Below are 22,786 nucleotides of genomic sequence, written 5' to 3'. Positions count from 1 at the left end.
ACTCTCTTGTGCTTGCAAAGAAATTTCAAACCGCAGTCATTACTATTTGTGTTTCTGCATCAATTTGGCAATTTAATGAGATTTCACATTTTTGTTTAAAGAAAAAAAAAAATTTACATGCCAAAGCAGTCATTTATCAAAATCATCGCAGCACTTAGGATTTATTAAGTCTTGCAACATAGCTGTCCTTTGTTATTGTAAAGGTGGTTGTATTATAATGCAGCCTGTGCATGCAGTGACGCACCGAGTCCAACAGCAGGACGTCAGTGAGATCAGCCCGTGAAAGGGGGAAGAGGAGAACAGGATAGTCAGAGGGATTCAAGATTTAGGCAGTTAAAGCTGATTTATGTCTCTCACACCATTCTAGTTTCTCCAAATGCAAAAGACAGAGCTTGATATAAATTGAGGCTATTAGTTGGGTGAGGGGTGTGTGTGTATACACACACACACACATGTCCTCCAAAACACTAGGTGGCAGTGTATTTGTTTAATATTACAATTAGACGATCGTTACAGTAGGGCCGCTTCAGAAATGTGTTCATGGCTACCTCCACGTTATAGCAAATGCAACTTTTGTTTGCCATTTTAGTCACATCACGCAATACTCAAACCTGTGTGTGTGTGTGAGAGACATAAGTCTATTCTTAGTGTGATGCATGGGTATGAGGGAGGGAGGAAGGGGGGGCTGATTTCGAGGCTTTGTCCTCATTTCTTCTTTGATTTGGGCTCCAAGGGCTGCCCAATATCTTTCCCACGCAACTTCATCCCTTTAAAAAAAAACAAACAAAAAAAAAAAACAGAAGAATTTGCTTATTAACTGAAGGTGGTTTTGACTTTTTCGCTACACTTGAGGCACAACGGGTGAAAATTTTGAAAAACAAATGTGCACTACTGTTTGGTAACCTGCACAACCAAAAATGTTAATCACTTAAAAAAAATGTACCAAGTTTAAAACTTACTGTCCAATCACTATCTTCAGTTGAATATGACCTCTGATGGGCTTACTATGTTTGTATGAAGTGCAAGAATCTTTATAATGCACAAAGACTACACATTAATGAGAAAAATCTCACAGGAAGGAGCTGTTGAAACACAACCTGGCAATTCAGATTTGTACTCAGTGTTTTCTCAGACTTTATAAAATATTTTAGCAGAACAGTATAATAACTTTGTATTTCAGATTTGACTTCAGAGGGACATCAGACACGAAAACATCCTTACAGATTTTTTTTTTTTTTTTTACACGTATTCTTTTTGCAATAAAAATGCTTCTGCATTTTAAGCTCGTTACCAAGTACTCTCTCGATCTTGCCCATAATCTGGTTGTTGGGGATTGCTTTTCCAGCTTCATAGTCAGCGATGACCTGAGGCTTCTCGTTAATTTTCTGTTGAGCGGAGAAAGAAAAAGTCTCAGAGATTTGTTTGATTGGTTTAGAGATTTGATTCCTCTCAAATAAATCAGAATTAACAGCTTTAGTAGGAATGTTTAAGCAGACAAAATTAACACACACACACACATATACATTATATATGGGAAAGTGGGGTGAAGGCCTGGGTTAAGTTGAGCCAGTGGCTCAACTCACCCCTTCCTATGATTATTCAAGCAGACGACTTCATAAACAAGACATATCTTCACCAACTAACATATATTGTATGTAAAAAATGATTACGCACAGTAGCCAGGTCTTTCTGAGTCATTCCCTTTTCTTGGCGGCCTTGCTGGATGACCTTGCCCACCTCCAGTGTCACTCTTTCATGGTGCAGCTCTTCTGTCTCACGGTCCAGTTTAGCCGTGTTCTTAGTCACCACATGCTGTTTATTCTGTCCTGCTGTCCCTGGGTTCAAAAACACAGGCATTAGAAGCCCTTATTTACCCCCAATGAAAAAAAAAAATCACCAACTTTACAGAAAGAAAGTGACATTTATTCAAAATTACATGTAACTGATAAAGATTAACCCTGTGTTCAAACTAATAGCAACCATTTTGGGATTCAGCCTAACCCATATCAAACATGGTTCCTGTGTAAAGACTAGTTCAAGATTTATTTATGGATCTGGATCAAGAAATCGAGCCAAGTACTTGGAAAAAGGAGAAAAAATAAATAAATAGTGACCTTTCACCTTCTGTGATAAACACAGTGTAGCACCACTGTTAATGATTGCACTGCACTGTCAACTTACATGGCTGTCTAATCTTTACCATTTATCCTAAAAGGGAAATGTTATATTTGTTGTTAAAGGTACACTATACAACTTTTTTCTTTTGTACAAAATAAACAAAATTTATATAACGAGTAAGTACATCATAAATCCGTCTTCCAAACCGTGTTTTTTTGTCTTACTCTGATTCACTAAAGTATTTATATTTTAGACCCATCAGTTCAGATTTTGCAGGAATCGCATACATGCGTCATTTGCCCGTGCGTGTCTCGTCATATCCATAAACAGAGAAAAGTAGCTCCGGCCAATTCGTCGAGTATAAGGTGTGGGAGTAGCATAGGTTAGTTGTCACAACAAGCGAGACCATGGACCATGAATCACCGGCTGTAAAAACTAAAAACGACGAACGGAGCAGAGTCTACAGGCAAAAATGGTACGCGACAGAGTTCGTAATAAAACCAGAATCAACATTGGCTTGGCTCGTCAAAGACGTCAACAACTCCTGATTTAAAAGATTTTAAAAGTGACCCGGAGATGGCTTTTTTTCTTACTCAACATGTAACATCTTATTGAAACGATAGATAGCCATGTAGCTCTCTAACAGAGCTCATCGTAAAGCATTATTTATAGTAAAAGATGATTTCTGTATGGGTCGTTATTCCACAGTGCTGGATTTTTTTTCAAGGAAGGGTAGCTAAATTAACGACGTTTTCAGATGTCTAATCAGTCGGCTTGCGACCCTTTCCATCTAAACTGGTTTATCTCTTGAACATAGTAGTGAATGTTTTATGAGCAGTACGATAATCTCTATTTTTTTTTAGTAATGAGAAAAGCCATAGGCATTCACAAAGCTTCCAACATCTCACATAAGTGTTGAGTTAGGTTGAGATCTGGTGACTGTGAAGGCTACACCATGTGATTTACAACATTTTTCATCATAGGTTGAAGGTGATCAGTCTGAATAACCATAATTATACTTAGTGACAAAGTGGACCCAAACAAGTGGCATAACAGAGCCACCAGCATTTCCCTTAATTTGTCACCCATCTGTATCTCAACATATATTTTGAATCCAGGCACACTTACATTTCTTGGTGGTCTCCACCTCTTCTCCACGCCTCTGGGCCGCGTTGATAGCCTGAATGTGTAAAACTGCATTAGTGTTGTTAACACAGTCATGGACCAGAAACTACAGCAATCCTGTAACTCTAACATATTTAATCTATATTCTTAAAAGCAATATAAACACGTAGGGGTGTAATGATGCATCGCAATGCAAAAAAGTGACCATGTGCCTCGTCAACATTCCATTAAATTATGCAATTATCCAATGCAATCGCACTGTTTAAACTTCAACACATAGAGTACGCTGGTCATATGACCGCATTCTTTCATAACGAGCCTGTGCTATTACCGAGAATCATCTGAAGGTTGTGAAGTGACCGATTGCTACGGATCACAATGACCAACACGCATTATAGGTCATATGCTTACAGAACCATACCAGATCCATTAAAAACAGCTCTTCAGTAGCTTTCAATTGACACTAGAGCCACGCCACTGTGATTTACAGTGCCCAAGAAAGAGGTAGCAGAAAAACAGGGGGCCATTTTAGCCAACTTTGGAGCTCTATTCCTGGTTTAAATGATGCCTCAGGTGCTGCTTTATAGGGAGCTCATTGTATTTCAGTCCATCATCTTCCCTGGCTCTGACTTTTTTTTTTTTTTAAAACAAGAACATTTATAGATTAAAGAAAAAAAAAAGAAGAAATTTATTGGAGAATTTATACATTTATGTATTTATTTTTAAGAAATGGTGAACCTGTAGTGCATTCTGTTTACAGTACTAAACCTCTGTTCACCGCACTTTTTGATTCATTTCATTTTATACAAACAAAAATGCACAGTTCGCACTGTTTATGATTCAGGAAAAAAAAGTATTTTCAGTCCTAATTTTTCTTCATTAAAATTGTGTTCAAAACATTCTGACAGTCGAACTGAATTATGACTGGAGTGCATTGTTACACCCCGATAAACGTGACAAACAACTACTCTGCTTTACGTGATGTATTTTGTTTGACAGAGCGGCGGTTTTTGGAAGAATTTGTCAAAGATGATTCGAGAACTACACTGGATACCTCGTCTTCCGGGATTTTCACATACGACAGTGACTATGTTTACATGGACAGCATTAATCTAATTATTGACCCTACTCTGATTAAGATAATAATGTGATTAAGGTGTTTACATGAATCGCTTTTAGAATACTCCTGTCATGTTCCCGTTTTACATGTTTTAGAACATAATTAGATTAACAGCCCGCGTCATTACGTCACCGCGCCACGCCGTCCGACGTCCCTCCAGAATGTATGCATCAACATACAGTTTTGGGTGTTTTTATTTATTTTTTTTTTACGAACGCTTTAAGTGCAGTTAATTATTTGTCATGTTATACGTGCTAATACACAACTGCTTGAAGCCATATAGACAACTGCTTGAAGCCGTGGGTATGTCCCAAATCGCGTAGTTACCGTCTATATAGTAGCCGAGATGCATGTATTTTTCCCCACTACAGGCCTATAGTAGGAAAGTACGCGATTTGGGACGCGGCCGAACTCTCTTGTTCACCGTAAAACTGCCGTGTGTGATCGTGTCCTGTCGCAAAATGCGGTGAAAACTCCCACACAACGTTCATAATGTGATTAAGGTGTTTACATGTCTGTAATACACGTCCATAATGCGCTTAAAACAGGAGTACTCACCTGTCTTAATTCGGTTATTGCTTACTTTGATTATGACCTTAATTAGATTAAGGTAGGTAAAAATTGCTGTTTACTTGGTAGTTTCTTAATTAGAGTATGGTCTTAATCTGATTAAGAGTGGATTATTGTTGTCGATGTAAACGCAGCTAGTCTAATAGAGTTTACACAGAATGTGCGAAAAACAAAAAACATTTACCGTTCGCTATTTTTACGTTGTAAAACACACAAGATTAGATTGTGTCGTATGTCTCAGGACTTACGATATGACAATATAATACTGATATTTGTTGTAAATGAAGTCAATTTTCTGAGATATCAAGTTTCTTCAGTATTTTATTTTAACATTGAATTCAAACCCATTGCTAATCTCAACACCAAGTAACTGACCATATGTTAAAGTTTATGTTTTTATATATATATATATATATATATATATATATATATATATATATATATATATATATATTAGTACCAGCACTATTGTAACTCCGAATATACACACTATAAAACCCACCCTTAACATTCGGTACATTTATAAACAATCTCCCGTGGACTAAACTCACAGAAGTACAACTGAAACAAAGCGTTACTAAATAAAAAAAAATCGACATTATTCGGTCTTTTAGCCGCAGTTACGTCACTGACCGTTAAAACATTTTAGTTCACGAAACTGTTTCTCAGCGACGGTTCACTATAAATACAATGATATCTTAGCACAACTCCAGCCCCTGTTTACTTATACACACATACACATACGCACATACATGTATATATACACACAACTAATTTAGGATTCGGTCACATTACCGTAAATTCGGTCTCACCGAACCGCGTCGGAGCGCGAGACACGCCACGAGCGCATGCTCAAGTCGAGCGCGTGCTAGAGCGGCGCGAGGAAGCAGCAGCACGCCTCGGCCTGAGCCGCTAAGCTAAACTGACTAAAACACGGCTCCACTCCGCTAACCTGTTTGGATTTGGCCTGTGCTGAAGACGGGCCCTTCTTCCTCAACACAGTCACCGTGTCCCAGTCGCTCTCCGCCATAGTTTCCAGATGGTGGTTGCCAAAAAAAAAGACCCCTTACAGTTGTACAAAAGCTCACAGATAACAAGCTAACGCAGCAGCCTAGCCGATTTCTCGTTGTGTTTGGGAGTGAAGCGGAGAGGTGTAGCTTGTTGTCTGGTGGTTAAACATAAGCCAGCAGCGCCACCTCACGTTTATCCCACGTCATCACTGCAGCTCTGATAGACAACAATGCAAATAACCGTTTGTCCATCTTCAGTGAACGCCATCCAGAGAATATATTTTACCGATTTAGAAGCTTTGGAGGTTTCTATCTGGCTCATCATTTCTGTGCCCCATATGAGCAGCTGGTATAAATGTGTTAGGAAGGCTAATCACCCCTGTCTTTCATTTAGATTCGGTGCTGTAAACAAATGGACGATTATCTTGGAATTTTGTGGAACTAAGCACAACAGCGCCACCAGTGGTTGTAATAAAAAACATCAAGAATCGTATAAAGAAGTGACGCTGGGGCTCATTTCTTTCTAGGCCAGACTGTAGATTCATACAGCACATCAGTAGATTTGTTTTCATCCAAGTTGCAAATTTAACTTATGCGAAAAACATTTGGTAAGCACTATTTCCTTACCATGTGTTCAACAGAACAAAATCATTACTTCCGGGGAAACCAGTATGAAGTCGTCTATCCAAACATACCTCTCGTTGTCTGCTGGGTTTTTTTTTTGTGTGTTTTTTTTGTTTTATTTTCTCAGCCAATTATCCAATTGCATGGTTTGTTGAGGCAAAGTCACGTGACGTTTTTGATGAACATTGAGGAATTTATTTGGTAAAAGTGTTTCTATCATAGTTTATGCACATGTCTTTTAATTGAATAAAAAAAAATAATGCCTCAATTGAGCGCACTGGACATTTTGGAGATTTTATTCACATGTGGTGTTTCCATCCAGTGTTTTTTTGTGTGTGATATCCCAAAATTCAAATAATTATACGTGGGTGGAAACATAGCCGCTGACAGTCACGGCAGATTTTTCAGCTTGCTTCGCTGACACTTCCGATTGAGTGATTGAGAAGGTGTGTGATATATGTATATTCACAGAATATACACACATTGTCCAATCAAAATACAAATTACACAAAAAAAGGATACATAGTTTTCCGTTTACCATGTTTTTTATTCAGAGGAAATGTGGCATGAACCCAGTAGAGCGTTAAGGACTTGAAAAACTATGTGAAAAAATGTGTATGTTTGTATAATAGTTTGCCCTATATCATTCTTATTATGGCATAGACAAGACCTTTGCTTCATCTCAATTCGCCTACTATCCGCCTTAAATAGTAACCAAGATGAGAATTAGTGTGTTCCAAATCGTAGTATGTTGAAATGAGTATCCCAATCGTCTACTATTTCATGTTGAGTTTCAAAGTGTGGCCCTGTGGACACTTTTTCAGCTATTATTGGAACTGCTTGCGCGAGGGAAGAGAACTCCTCCTCGTGACGGTTTGCTTCACCGAATTCAAGGACGCATTTTAAAGAGGTGTAAATGAAATGTGGAAAAATAAAATCAAGGAAATGGTAAATTAAATTATATAGTATAAATTATATAAGGATTAATGAATGAAGAAAAGCTGAAATGCAACGAGGAGTGTGTTTACGGTGACAGTGAGAGCGTAACTAGGCAACAACATTCTCTTCCTTATGTCCCAGTACTTGCATGCTCTTTTTTGCAATACATTCAAAAGTATGTACTATGTATACTGTGTATGTACCATGTTCTCTAATAGTGGAAAGTTTTTGCAACACACTTCCGAAGAGTCCCTGGACCACCAGTCCCAACACCATATTTGACACATTTTACAGTTTTGTGTTGCAAGCTCTTTACTTTTTCACATAAGGATGGATAACAAAGGGATTTTACAGCTGCACAATCTCATATTTCTTCAGCTCACACTAGATATAGCACATCTGGTTTTCTTGGAGAAAGACAGCAAGACAGAATGAGAGATCTATCATCATCTTTATTTCAGCCATCCATGAGTTTATGAGCCAGGCATTGACATGAAACATTTCCCGAGTGGCCTATCTTATCCTAAGCGAAAGAACATTACCTGAACCTCCATCAGTATAACAGAGTTCACAGAGGATCCACAGAGATGTAAGCTTTATCAAAACCTAAAGATCTGATCAGATCAAAACCTAAAGTTTTCATTGAGATTGAAAGGCCTTGGAATGAATTAATGCTTTAATGTTTGGGTCAGGGATGCAGTCGACTTCTCTTAATTTACACAGCTCAAATACAATATTAACACACCTATTGACACTCATATGGATATTTGTGTTTCAAACAACCATTGTTTTAATTCTGAACATTCAAATGAAATACTGAGGAAACGTAAACACAAATCAAAGAAATCAGAAACCAATTGATAATAGTATTATAAACATGTAGTAAATTATACTGAATAATCAGCGTAAACGAGCGGTTGAATTTTATTCAAGTCATTGTAGTCATTGGAGGTCGTCTAAGAAAGACATCAATCTCCAAACTATACTAAATCAGGTAGTAAATATAGTGAAATACTGTATGGCTCAATTTTAACCTATTATTTAGGCCTTTTCTAAATCACATTTACAATGAGGATTTAACAACTCTAGCTATGATATTTTCTTATTACTCGTGTGGAAAACTGGAATATTGAAAGTCAGCGCAAAAGTTTCCACATTCCTTCATAAATCGTCTTCCACTGGGGGGGGTATTAATAGAGGAAATATGCTTTGACCATCATCTACAGATACTTCTGGTTCTCCTTAATTCAAACTTGATGCAAATGATTTTAAAATAAAAGTGATGTAATGGTCAATAATAGGAACATAATTCAGAGAAATTTAAAATATTTATTTTTCCTCTAATGATCCTATTTTTTTTATCCTTCTCTATTTACATTCTCAACCTAAAATTGTCCCAAACCTAAATATTCTACGCACACTCATTCCCAGTGCATGTGTGTGAAGGAATCAAATCTGGCAAAAAAAAAAGTGTTGCTCCCTCTGGTAAGATGATGTGTGCATAAATTTGTTTATGTCCTAGTAACCTGTGTGTGTGTGTGTGTGTGTGGTGTGTGTGTGTGTGTGTGGTGTGTGTGTGTTACTGCAACGTCACAGTCCAGTCGGTCCCTGCATTGACGCCAGGTTTATGCAATGTTAACACTGACACTGCAGAATCAAAATCAAACTCCACAGCAGACTCCGCACCATCTAGGAAAAGCATGGACAATAATGCAAATAATATCAACTATTTTAACAAGCTGAACATTATTATTTTTGGCAATAATAAGCCAATCACTGCATCTTTTGAAACTGATGCTCGCATGCTATTTAATCAGTTTCTCTAATGGAATAATATGACAGCTGAATGCACAGTGTTTTAGGGGAGCTGAATGCCCTTGTGATCTCCTGCCAATATGGCAACATCTTAATCAGCTGCAGCACTTGGAAGCTCATAATAATAATCATCATCATCATCATCATCATGATTATTATTATTATAATCATCACCATCATCATCATCTTTAAATCCCTAACACAGCCGTAAACTCTTCATCCATAAACCATGGATAAAGCATTTCTCAAATCAGTATTTTACTTATCCATGACTGTTAAGTATAAATCTATTAAATGTGTTCTGCTTAATGCTCCAGATGTTGTACAATGGAAAATATGTGACCACGTTTTAAATCCTCAAGCGCATTTACGGCAGAGCTCTTGTTATCAGGATCATAACACAGTGATAAAGAAACTAAAGTGAGTCAACCAGAACCAAAAACACACTGACCTGCCGTCTTCACGGAGACAGAAGATGGACGAGTGGCTCCAATTATTACCACCTTCTCTATCCATGCTGCTGTGGTGAACTTCGAGTCTGGAGCCAGATTACTGAGGAGAAAAAGAATATATCTCATAATGGAAGAAACAAACAAACAAAAACTACAACAGTTAGAACAACCCATAAGGGACAGAACAGCTCAAATGACAACAACATGAAGAGCCGACACTGAGGAGGAAAAAAAAACCTCATAACGAAAGGAAGACAAATACTACAACAATGTGAGCAGCCCATAAACTATAGAATATGTCAAACTACAACAATGTGAACAGCCCAGAAGGGGCAGAAAAGTCCCTGAAGAAATGGCAAAAGTACAATGTAACAAAAAAACAGGCAGACCATAATAGTTCAAACACACAACAAACCCAACAAATCAACCCATAAGGTACGGAACAGTTCAAACAAAACAAAACAAAAGCCATTGAAGAAATGTAAAATTACAACACGACAAATAAAGAACCGTCCATAACAGAAGTAACAGTTCAAACCACAACTAACCAACAACAAATAGCTTACAATGGAAAGAACCGTAAAACTACAAGGATGCAAACAGAAAAGAACTGCCTGTAATAGAAGGAACAGCTCAAACTACAACAATATGACTAACAGGGACGAGCCCCTAATATAAAGAACAGTAAAGCAACAACAACGAATAAAATAAACAACAGCTCATAATGGAAGGAACAATTGAAACTACACTACAACGAACAAAGGATAGCCCACGGCAGACAAAACAGTTCGACTTCAAATTAGCGCTGACATGATATCAACATTTTTTGTCCGATACTGAAGAACAGCCCGTAATGGAAGGAAGAGTAAAAACTACAATGATGTGACCAACAAAGAACAGCCTATAATGGAAGGAACATTTCAAACTACAACAATGTAATCAAACAAAAAAACAGCTGTAACAGAAGGAAGACTTTTTGTATGGTAACTGGCAACAATAGCCTTAATTCATTATAAGTCATACACAGATGATGAATACTAGATGCTAGAACTAAATGGACATATTCTGTATGTTGGACTTCTAAATACAAACCGCAAGGTGCGATGATGTGCTTATACTTTCAAAATGCCAAATGAGATGGACGACAAGAAAAGATTATTTGAACAAAATTTAATCACCAACCAACAAGATATAATTTGTCACCAAATAAATGAATGAACGAATGAATGAATGAATGAATGAATGAATGAACACAAAGAGCCCTTTGCTGCGAAATATATATATCTGAAGAAGCCATGAAAGCGCAGTGTAGTCTCACAGACATTGAGTCAATTCATTTCACTCTTTAGTAACCCAAGTAGCCTACAAATGACAGCGAACTATGGGTTTTGGTATGTGTAGGGAGAGCAAGATATTATACTACACCTGGAGGTAAGCACATTATCAAAGAAGTGCAGTCGCCTGTGGATAAACTGCTTTTCTTTTTCAAAGTTGAAGGTGTGGAAATCATCAATGTAGAGCTCTCCTTCAGCGGTGCCCTAGAAAAGAAACAGGAGATTTTCATAGAATTTTTTTTTTTACCTTTGATTTGATTTTGTTTTGATCTCACGACCATCCTATCAGTAGTCCAAAGTCTTAACGACTGAGCTACCACTGCAATCACATATGTGGTAGGCTACAAGACTATGTCTTGTACAAGCTCCATACACAGGACTACATATACCCTGGGTAGTGTGACGAGTGTAAGGCGATGTAAGAGCAAAGTTGTAGCACTAAACATCTGAAAACTGAAAACTAACACTAGCGCGCCCCCTGCAGCTAGTGTACCTGAGCACTCAGTGCTATGTAGAGGGTGTACGGGTCATTCTCCATACAGGAGGAGGATCTCCTGATGCGGTCCTTCCTGCTGATGATGGAGCCACCACGCTGGAACACTGGGATCTATGGACAAGTTACAACATTTCTGAAAGGTTTACAGTTTACACAACACACACACAATCTGCCATGTCAAGATTTTTTTTTTGGAACAGTGCTATTAAATTTTTTTTAAACAATTAATAGATAAATTCAATAAAGATTCCAGAGAATATCCAATTTTAGCATTCAAATAAGCATTTTGTTTTATTTCAACACTTAATTTAAAACTGCCAGCTGATTTATAAACAGGACTGTAACTAAACTAATAATTTCCTCCAGTTCTATAACTTTATGCATTTTGCATTGGTCCAGCAGAAGACAGCAGAAGAGAGCATGATTGGTGGACAGAAGTGGAAAAGCTCTTGGTTTGGTGTCTTATGGAGTGATGAGGTGTTACAGGCTGTAACAAAAAATCTCGAGTATGTAACCTAACAATGGTACTGCACGATTCAACTCACTGAGCTCATGGTGACTGGAATGTGGAGATTCTGAGCCCCTTCATGTTTGTGGAATGTGTGAACATCGTACCAAACCTGCAAAATAATAAAGGAATCACAGCAATATTAGGGATAGTAAACATGAAACGGCTGATAACGTGCGCACTACCCTAAAAAAGAACCCTTAAAAATAGGGACTTCTCGGTCTACTCTAGGTCAGCTTATTTTCTAAAAATTTGTATACATGACGTCAGGTCTATGTAAGATCACAATTATTTCTAAGCTCCATATTCCTAGTCAACTAAACAATTATCTCCTGGATGACACAGTGGAGAGTGTTATTATAAACGATTACAGTATCCAGGTGAGATTATCCACTGAAGCAAGGGTGTGATTCAGGCATAAAATGTTAATATTAATTTGAAGCTATACTGCACCTCTCCTTTCCCAGGCAGGTAGGCTGTGACGCTCTTTGCGCCCTCGTCAGTAACAGGGTGTACAAGCAGATCTTTACCTGTTAACGATGACAAGTGAGGTCTTTATTAAAAATTATGGATAAATTATATATATCCTTTAGTGTCAAGCTGGCACAGTTCGTTTTCACTCACCAATTAAATATTCATTCTCAATGGCGAATGTAGCTGGTTCCTCGGGATAGTTCACCCACAGAGCCCTGGGTGTGACCGAAGGGATGCAGACCAACAGAAACAGACAGAGATAAAGATATAAAGCTAAAATGAGTGAAGGCATACAAATTCTCAGATAGGATGTCTGTAGTAGTGATGGTTCCAGCCACCTGTTTTAATGCACAAGAAGCTCTGAATAAAGGTGACAAAAACATCTTTTTCAGAACATCTAGATGGAAACACTATTTTCATAAACTAAAATAAATCTATACGTCAAACAGAGAGACCCACCTCATGACAGGCTGTCCAGTGCGATAAGCGTTATAGAAGAGCTGGTACCAGTAGGGTAGTAGTGTATATCTTTGACGTATCGCTTCTCTGATCAGAGCCGTGTTTTCTGGCCCAAAGAGCCAGGGTTCACGCCGAGGGGTGTCCAAGTGGGCATGGCTACGAAAAAACGGCTGGTATGCACCCGCCTGGTACCAACGTACCAACAACTCAGCACTCGGATGCTTGAAGAAACCACCAACATCGGCTAAAGACAGCGATGAGAGTCAGACTCATTTACAACTAATATACTAATCATTTTATATATATATATATATATATATATATATATATATATATATATATATATATATATATATATATATATATATATATATAGACCAGCCTCTTGTATAACCATACAAAGGACTGTAATGCAGTGTAATACAGTAATTCTTATGAAAATATGCATCATGCTAAATAAATGTGGTGTTCCCAAAATTTTATAAAGGTTCATCTTATTTCTACCACTGATAAATTTGGTACCACTAATAAATTTGGTGTCAGTAAAGCAACCATATGAATAGTTGACTAGTTATGTCCATCTAGTTTTTACCTCCACAAAAGGAAATGCCCACCAGTCCCAGACTCAGACACATGGGGATGGACATCTTCAGATGGCCCCACTCAGCTGCGTTATCTCCTGTCCATATTGCTCCTGAAAAAGATAAGAAGGTGAGAGGATAGGAGAGATGTTCAAGAAGAAAATCTAGTGAACAATGACTAACAATATACTTGCTGAACCTCACCATAGCGCTGGGATCCTGCGAAAAAGGCTCTGGAGAGAACAAACGGTCTCTCTGTGCCACCAGAGCGCTGGGTCAAGCCTTCAGCAGTCGCCATGTGCTAAAGGTTAAAGAATAACATCGTAAACAGAAAACTAACGAGTCCTGAAACTCTAACCTCATCCTAGCTAACATAGTTTACTACTTTTTCTGCTTCATCACAATTTATCATCACAATTAGTGAAGAGCTGGAAAATGGTAGTGGCTGTGTTCCAAATGGCATATTTTATATAGTATAGTCGATACTGCACCAGTACATACTGTATATTACATAATATTCCTCATAGTTGTATTCAATATGCGAGAATTATTATCTAGTCGACTAAACAGCCATGTACAGACTAGCTGTTGGTTAAATTTACCTCAGAATTACCTCAGACTGCTTCACTTTTGTGCAGCAAATTTTCACAGCTACTGTGACCAAAGAGTGTTCACGTTTAACAGTTTAAGTGAAAAAAATAAAAAGGTATATTGCTATGAGGTGGATGAGAGAGGTTTTAAAGCAGTTAAAACCAGCTTTAGTCTTCATTTAGGAAAAGGAGTTGGTGTAAATACAGTACCAGTGCAGCTAGCATAAATGGCTAATTTTCGGTTTCACAATCAAGCTAACTAGCACAGTTAACTAAGAACTAAAGAGCTTCTGAGGAAAAAAATAAAAAATATTCAATGTCACTTTCTTAGTAATTAACCTGGTCACAACAATGGCTAAAAAAAAAAAAAAACAGCACGCTAACAAACTACTCAGCTGTTGCTAATATTTATCAGTTAGCATTAACTAGCCAGTATATTAGCTGAGATGATTTTTTTTTCAGCTATCTGCAATATTTCAGTGAATAAGCATGGTGCTTATGTGTATTTTCGGTAACTGTTGTTTCTTTGTACCGCATTGACATATTTCTGTTGTTTACTACACACTTTTGGGTGAGATTGAATAGGAGTACTATACGAAACATTTTAAACACAGGTAATTACCTGGTTGTAAGCAATAGATGCTGTAAACTTCTAACGTCTTGGATTTTTTTACTTCTCCTAGCTTAAAGAGCTCCCAGAATGCTCCTCTTCTATTTTTTTTTTTTTAAATCTGCTCTTCTGCTATCACTCAGCCTAAACTCTATTTGATTACTGATTATGAACGTATGGGTTAAACTGATTACTCTCTCACCACATATAGCCCGTAGAGGTTGTGCACGTCTCTGTTCTCCCAGCCGCCTAACAGCGCGTCTTTGTGCATGGTCACCTCCGGCCCGTTAAACACAGATGGTTCGTTCATATCGTTCCACGTATACAGGTTCTCCATGGAACCCTGGCCAGAAGAAAAAGTACAAACAAAAAGCTCATTCTCTCTTTCGAATCTGATATTCAAATTTCAATTGCATCTAATTATATTCCTTTAATATGCTTTATAATATATATATTATATATATTTAGAAACGATGAGCAGGTCCAAGCTCAGAATAAAAAGAGCAATGTTTACCCTCAGTAGTAGAGATTGAATAAGAGCTTCTTACCTCATACTGGTTGTGGCCAAACTGGTTAGCCCACCAGGCTCTCATCTCATGGTTGGTGAAGTCGGGATATCCAGCACTTCCTTCAAGAGAAGAGCAGAAACTGATTTGGTGCTGTATTTAATGAAAGAGCCATTACTGATTTTATGCTAACAGTACTGTAGCCATGAAAGTGATCTAACCGACCTGGCCAGCACCAGCCTTCATAATCTGCTCCGTCTTTGTTCTTGACATAAAAATCCTTGGAGCGAATTTCATTGTGAATCTTGTAGCCACTGTCCACTTTGATGTGAGGGTCTACAATGGTGACCATCTGAGAAAACATTATTATACATTACCAGGCAGTGATTCATTTTCAGTCCAGCTGCATTCCACCTGTACTTCAGAAACGCACATAAATACAAACACATGCCCACACACCTTACGTCTCTTTTCCATGAGCCCCTGAAGCATTTCTTTGGGCTGTGGGAATTTTTCAGGGTCCCAGGTGAAGTAACGTTTGCCATCAGTGTGCTCAATGTCCAACCAGATGAAGTCATAGGGGATGTCATGCTCGTCGAAACCCTGATCGACAGCTTTGACATCTTCCTGATCATTGTAGTTCCAGCGACACTGATGGTATCCAAGAGTGGAAAGAGGAGGGAAGGCCTGAGTGCCTAGAACAGCAGTGAGCAAAGAAAGATTAATGTGTGGGTTTATACTAAGAGCGGCATACACAAAGACAAGACTATACACACAAGCTGTGTGTGTACTTGTTAATAAGGTGTACTTTGTCTATATTATGTGTGTTTATTTGAATGTGTTAGGGATGTAATGCAACTCGTAGCTGTATTTGTTTAGTGCTTCAAACATTCATATTTGGATTTAGATGCAAAGTGGGCGTGGGCTAAACTGGAAAATTGTATTATTATTATTATTTTTAATTATAGTGTGCACAGGAATGTTTTTTTCTTCAATCCTGCTCTCAGAGTTATTATTCCTATTTGTACCTACCTGCAACATTTTCTACCAAATTTAAAGTTAGTTATATTTCCCAAAATATAAACAAACTAGTAGACAAATTTCAACCATCACAACCCTGACCAGGCAGTTACTAAGGATGAATGAATGAACGAATGCATTAATTGTGTCACTATAAATGCATACTGCATATTCACACTAATGAATGTAGTCTTTATTTGTCCCATAAGCTTCAGATGTTGTCCGTTTTGCTCATTTGCCACAGTGAATATGCAATTTAGTGCGTTTCTACTTAAAAATAGAATATAAAAATAAAGGGCGTACCAATGCAAGTAGACTAACTGAACACTTGTAATGACATTTACAGCAGCCTGAAAGTCACTCTGAGAACTGTGACTGAGTACACAAATGAATAAATGGAGGACATGTATTACATTTGCAGAGGCCTTTTTACATCAGTTGAAGACAAAATTATGCCAATTACTAAGTCTTAATAATGAGAAAGTTTATCTAAAGTATGCCTTAGTAAAAAAAATTTAGCAAATTAGTGCTCGTTACTTTGGATTTTAGTAAATCAGGGCCTAGGTGTACTGATGGTTTTGATACTTGTGTGTGTGTGTGTGTGTGCGTACTTGGGTTTGCTCATACGTGTGTGTACCTGTCAGTGAGGCGTATTGCGTGAAAACGTCACTTGGTGTTGGTCCGAGCATGATAAAGACATCGATGATGCCACTCTCAGAGATCCAGCGCACATCCGTCTGCGGGACTTCACTCGAACCCTGGACAAAGTCCAGCATCTTACCAAACATCATCTGCAACACCACACACACACACACACACACACACACAGTTACCAGTATTAAATTTCACAGTGTATTTCCTGTTCTGCGTGAATGTGAAGAAGCACACAGCCCTGGTGTCTTACCAAAGAGCTGGAGGTGATGTCCACCCAGGTCTCAGCTGCATTCAACCAGAAGACACCCATGGTGCGCTGAGCATTGTGGGATATGAGCATGGGCACGGAGCCGTACAGGGCCATGGGGTTGTGCAGCTCATACTGGAACACGTCCAGGTTATAAAGCCGATACGGGTCACTCCCACTGAGAGCACACAGAGAACCGAGTACACTTAATGAACATGAACATGGTTGGGTCTCTTTGGCTTGAAGTGTGTAAGCAAGCAGAAAAACTTACTCCGTGTTTTTCAGTTTGAGAGTGTCTGCGTGCTCGGGAATGCCGTAAACATGTTCCACGCCCGGAAAAGAGAAGTCTAGACTAATGGATGTTGGACCTGAATGAGCAGAGAATAAAGAGGCAGAGATTAGTGTCCAAAACGAGGGCATGGAAGGAACCTGGTCTTGAACCTGTGTTCAGATCAGTAAGTTGTAGTTTAGTTACATGATTAATAATCAGTGTGATAACTACTTGCATAAATGTGTACTATAATACATGAGTAAATATATACAATGAGGCTGGTTTTAGAGTGAGCACCATTGGGCTTTGAGTCACTGTGGGTTTTAAATGTCTCCTCCCACATGCCAGGCTTCTCTTCCTCTTTTCCCTCTTCACCCTGAAACAGATGGCAGACAGACAGACAGACAGATCAACAGTTAGACAGACAGACGGACAGGTAGATAGATAGACAGGGAGATTATCAGACAGACAGACAAAGCGATAGATAGACCATTGGACTGACAGACAGACAAAGCAATAGACAGAAGATTGGACAGACAGACAGACAGACAGACAGATTATCAGATAGTCAGACAGACAGACAGAATGATAGATAGACAGATAGACCATTGGATGGACAGACAGACAGACAGATATGCAGATTATTAGACAGACAGACTGACCAACCAACAGACAGAGCAACAGATACACAGATAGACCATTGGACAGACAGACAGACCAACCGACCAGTACATATATACATACATGGACAGACAGACAGACCGACCGACCAGTACATATATACATACATGGAAAGACAGACAGACAGCTATAAACATAAGCTGTATTGGAATAAATACATTTCAAAATTAGAGGGAAATGTGAATCAAGATCTTGAACTTCATCCCCATTTTATACCATTTTCATACCTCATCACCTGCATCCTCAGCACTCTCTGACCCACCAGCTTCCTCTGGGTCTTGTTTACTGAAACACACACATACACAGACTTGGGATAAATTTACAAGCAGAAAATAACATGCCAAAATGACTACTCATTTAACAATTATTACAAATGCCAACAAAAATGTTTTATGCACAAGAGACTCAAAGGCTTGCCTCTCACACATGCAACATATGATATAAAATAAATTGCCTTTATTGGCATGCAAAATGTATAAAATATTCTAATCATATAATCATATACCTAATGATTATCTTGTTAAAAATACTACAATACGGCTTTAAGGAGACATACATTTATCATCAGTTTATGCTGTTAAAGGTGTAGGGCATGGGAAATGTGGCTTGTCAGTAGATGATATGCGGGATCACATACAATGAGTCCAACTAACAGCTGACGCTTAAAGTAGCAGTTTGTATTGTTTAAAATCATTTGATGCCTGTGTTGCACCCACAGGCCTTCCTCTTCTCCCCAAATGCTGCACACTCTCAATCAGTTGCCTTTAAAAAATAAAAATAGAAAAGAAAAGAAAAAAAAGAAGAAAAAAAAAAACAGAACTAAGCTGCTCTGTTTTGGCAGGGGGTGGAGCTCATTTCTGGGTCGTAAAAATTGCAAACAGCACCTCGAATGAAGGAACACGTCCGATTTATTGCACAGGTGATTTTACAAATTTGTTTTCTCTGATGTATTTTTTTTTAATTATTTGAAATGTATGGGTCTATCAAAATTACTTCAAACATTACAAACTCCACCTTTAATGTTCGGACCCCATTCACACCCTGGCTTAACATGCCATTGGTGGTTTAATGCACACAGACACGCACAAACATGATCACAAAACACACCGAAGACATTACCTAGAGAACACGCTCTTGATCGAGTCCCACATGCTACCGAAAGTGCTTGTTATTTTATGAGAGATGCTGGAGGAAAAGGAGAGAGAGGTCAAGAGAGAGAGAGAGAGAGAGAGAGAGAGAGAGAGAGAGAGAGAGAAACACAGGGAATGGAAAGGAGGAAAAATAATAGAGGATGAAATAAAGGAGAAAATGGAGAAATCTGATGAAACTTAATATTATAAGGCAAACATTTCAGCATTTATATCAATTAATCAGAAGAATAACAAGGGTAATGGAGGGTCCTGTTGTAGGAAACAAAATGATTTTGAATTACCAATGAAATTTTACTCCCAATGAAGTTTATTCATGTCATGCAAAAAAAAAAATCGAGTCAAGGTGTGTCTCAATCAACCTCCTAGATCATGAACCCTCAGACATTCTTAAAACTACGAGTTTCGGCCATTTAAACATCAACAGTGCAATACTGCCTACTTTTATTATTTGAATAGCCTTCAAATGGCTGAGCTGAAAGGCACCTCAAAGACCACTGCTACGTGACAGAGCGAGAATCACTTTGAACTCTCTCTCTCACGGTCTTTTGCTTTCTGAAGCTTTTGCTAAACTCAGTCCAGTGTTGATGCGGTACCAGAGTTAGAAAACACCAACAGATGGAAAAGCGTTGATTAATTGAGTTGTTATTAGACAGAGTGATTATGGGGTAGTCACTCACGTGTCTTTGCGCAGACGGAGGTGCTCGAAGGCCAGCAGGCCTCGGGAATTGAGGGATAGCAGCACTAGTGGGCCCTCTATGATGTCGAGGCGGAAGGGTTGAGCGCTGACGATCAGCCGCCGTTCATCTGCGCCCAGAGAGAGCACCACGCCGTTCTTGTCCTGAGTCACCACCGTCATGCTGAAACGACACAGTGCATCGAGTAGAATTCCACCAACCATTTACTTTTCATTAGGATCAGTTAACGAAAATTAACCGAGTTAACATGGTAAAAAAATTATAATATAATTTAACGATTTAATAATCAAGTCTTTGATTTGAAAATGCTGCTTCGACTATCCAAAAATGACCTGGATGACTTAAAACCTTCATCCACATGTCACTTGACTCACGGTTTGGTAGGAGGATCAGTGATGAGGACATCCCGGACCTCGTAACGAGGTCTGAGAGGCTTCAGCTCGTTGATTTTAACCCGTGTCATGTTGCCCTGCAGTCTGTACAGCTCCAAGAGCAGACGCACCTGCACACACAAACACACAGCAGTTTATATTTATCTCCTTCTTTATGTTGGTGAGGAAAATAAGAGTCTGTATAATTGATATAATAGTATACACTCACCAGCCACTTTAATAGGAACGCCTGTACATCTGCTTATTCATGCAGTTATCAGATCATTCAATTATGTGGCATCAGAGCAGTGCATAACATCATACAGATACAGGACTAGAGCTTTAGTTAATGTTCAAATCAAACATCAACTTTGACCGTGGCATGGTGGTTGGTTAGTGACAGATGGGCTGGTTTGAGGATTTCAGAAACAGCTCATATCCTGGGATTTTACACACAGAATGGGGGGGGGGGGGGCAATAAAAAACAAAAAACATGTTGATGAGAGAGATCCTCGAGTGCCCGGGGATGGAGGTTTGGGGTTTGAATCCCGCCTCAGCCCTGTATGCGTGAAGTTTGTATGTTCTCCCTGTGCTTCCTCTGGGTACTCTGGTTTCCTCCCCAAGTCCAAAACAATGTAGGCTGATTGGCATTTCCAAATTGCCTGTAGTGTGTGAATGGTTGTGTGTGCGATCATGCCCTGCTATGTATTAGCACCCACATCCACAGTGTCCCCCGCCTTGTACCCCGAGTCCACTGGGATAAACTCCAGGCTCCCCCACGACCCCGTGTAGGATAAACGGTATGGAAAATGGATGGATGGATGGATGGATGGATGTTGATGAGAGAGGTCAGAGGAGAATGGCCAGACTTGAACAACCTCACAGCAAAGGGTACAGTAACTTAAATAACCACTCTACAACCACTGACAATCCACTGTACAATCGTGGTGAGCAGAAAGGCATCTCAGAATGAACACCTGTCAGCCAAGAACTAGATTCAGAGGCTACAGTGGCACAGGCTCACCGAAACTGGACAGTTGAAGATTGGAAAAAAGACCAGGCAACCGTGTGATTGGCTGATTGGATAATTGCATGAATATTCCTAATAAAGTAAAGGTGAATGTATATAATAGATAGATGAATACATGAATATGTATAGTGCTCTGACCTTGTTATTATCATTAATGAGCTGCAGTGTAATCCTGGAGTCACTGAGCTCTAAGGTATCTAGCAGAGCTCGGTATGGAGACTGATCTGGCTTCAGCTCCCTCTGACGCCTACCCACACACACACACACACACACATTAGAAAACCAAATACAGAAATAAGCTGTGTGAATATGAAACCACAAAGATCAGCTAAAAAATGATCAAAATCACTTGTTTTTACTTCCGGGTCATGATTTATTTTTTTTTTATGCTAACGTCTCTTTCACATACTCACTTGCAGAAGGCGCTCTGCTCGCATGTTTTGAAGTTACCACGATCCACAGCCTCGACACTAAAACACAGCACCAGCAGCACCACTAGCACTCGTCCCATCCTGTACAATGTAAGAAGATATGATTACAAACACAAACTTGACAGAATATCTCGCTGAATTTGTTCTTTGATGCAAAAGGAACTGTCCAAATGAATGACATCATTGTACTGGCTAATTTAATTGAACCCTTTCTCACGGTATACTGGCATTAAATTGACTTATGGGACATTTTCAATCAGTAAACAAATGAATGATTTTATCTATGAAGTCAGTTATAAAGATTCGTCAGGACACTGTTGGGTTTCTGTATGTAGAGTAGCATGACTCAATTCACATCTCTCCACAAAAATATTGGTACAGAGATATAACAGACAACACGACTAAAGCTTTTGTATATATGTGTACAAATATATATATATATATATATATATATATATATATATATATATATATACACACACACACATATATGTATATGTGTGTATATATATATATATGTGTGTGTGTATATATATATATATATATATATATATATATATATATATATATATATATATATAGTCTACTTCGTTAGCATTACCGTAGACAGCTAGCTCGTTTCAGTATCCAGTGTTGTTATTACTGAACCCGGTTATTGATTTAAACTCAATAACCGGAAATAGAATGATCTATTACATGACGTAAAATTTCATGACGTTTATTGCGCGTGAAAGCAATAAAGCAGTATTTAAAAAAATACTCTAAAGTCTAACATTTTAAATGTATCGAGAGATTATTAATATAATCCTATTAAAGAGCTGACAATGACAGTACCTCTCACTGGAAGGCGCCATAGTTGCTGCTATGAACTTTGAACTCCGTGATTAGTCACGTGCACGCGATT

At 38.5% G+C, this 22,786-nt stretch overlaps 2 protein-coding genes across 4 annotated transcripts; both read right to left on the bottom strand.

The window, feature by feature from the left end:
• Positions 1 to 45: 45 nt before the first annotated feature.
• On the bottom strand, positions 46 to 6,099 carry LOC128603361 (endothelial differentiation-related factor 1 homolog). Of its 2 annotated transcripts, XM_053617714.1 has the most exons (5): positions 5,886 to 6,091; positions 3,247 to 3,298; positions 1,675 to 1,835; positions 1,292 to 1,385; positions 46 to 767 (listed from the first exon to the last, which is right to left on the bottom strand). In XM_053617714.1, the coding sequence occupies exons 1-5, from the start codon at positions 5,961 to 5,963 to the stop codon at positions 706 to 708; spliced, it is 447 nt and encodes a 148-aa protein (XP_053473689.1). In that variant the 5' UTR covers positions 5,964 to 6,091; the 3' UTR covers positions 46 to 705. The 2 variants fall into 2 exon arrangements, with proteins under 2 accessions (XP_053473689.1, XP_053473688.1); XM_053617713.1 differs by lacking the exon at positions 46 to 767 and having other exon boundaries at positions 777 to 1,385; positions 5,886 to 6,099.
• Positions 6,100 to 7,938: 1,839 nt separating this feature from the next.
• LOC128603357 (neutral alpha-glucosidase AB-like) lies at positions 7,939 to 22,742 on the bottom strand. Of its 2 annotated transcripts, XM_053617705.1 has the most exons (25): positions 22,717 to 22,742; positions 21,865 to 21,963; positions 21,590 to 21,698; positions 20,425 to 20,552; positions 20,033 to 20,212; positions 19,324 to 19,389; positions 18,432 to 18,489; positions 17,821 to 17,899; positions 17,524 to 17,620; positions 17,256 to 17,430; positions 16,989 to 17,142; positions 15,791 to 16,026; positions 15,557 to 15,683; positions 15,374 to 15,453; positions 15,028 to 15,168; positions 13,830 to 13,926; positions 13,637 to 13,738; positions 13,045 to 13,288; positions 12,736 to 12,800; positions 12,565 to 12,641; positions 12,149 to 12,223; positions 11,601 to 11,714; positions 11,199 to 11,311; positions 9,773 to 9,873; positions 7,939 to 9,195 (listed from the first exon to the last, which is right to left on the bottom strand). In XM_053617705.1, the coding sequence occupies exons 1-25, from the start codon at positions 22,734 to 22,736 to the stop codon at positions 9,086 to 9,088; spliced, it is 2,847 nt and encodes a 948-aa protein (XP_053473680.1). In that variant the 5' UTR covers positions 22,737 to 22,742; the 3' UTR covers positions 7,939 to 9,085. The 2 variants fall into 2 exon arrangements, with proteins under 2 accessions (XP_053473680.1, XP_053473681.1); XM_053617706.1 differs by lacking the exon at positions 19,324 to 19,389.
• Positions 22,743 to 22,786: the final 44 nt, after the last annotated feature.

This window comes from Ictalurus furcatus, chromosome 28 (assembly GCF_023375685.1).
Source record: "Ictalurus furcatus strain D&B chromosome 28, Billie_1.0, whole genome shotgun sequence".
NCBI lineage: Eukaryota > Metazoa > Chordata > Actinopteri > Siluriformes > Ictaluridae > Ictalurus > Ictalurus furcatus.
The sequence above is the reverse complement of the archived record's forward strand: the minus strand, read 5'-3'. Positions and strand labels throughout refer to the sequence as shown.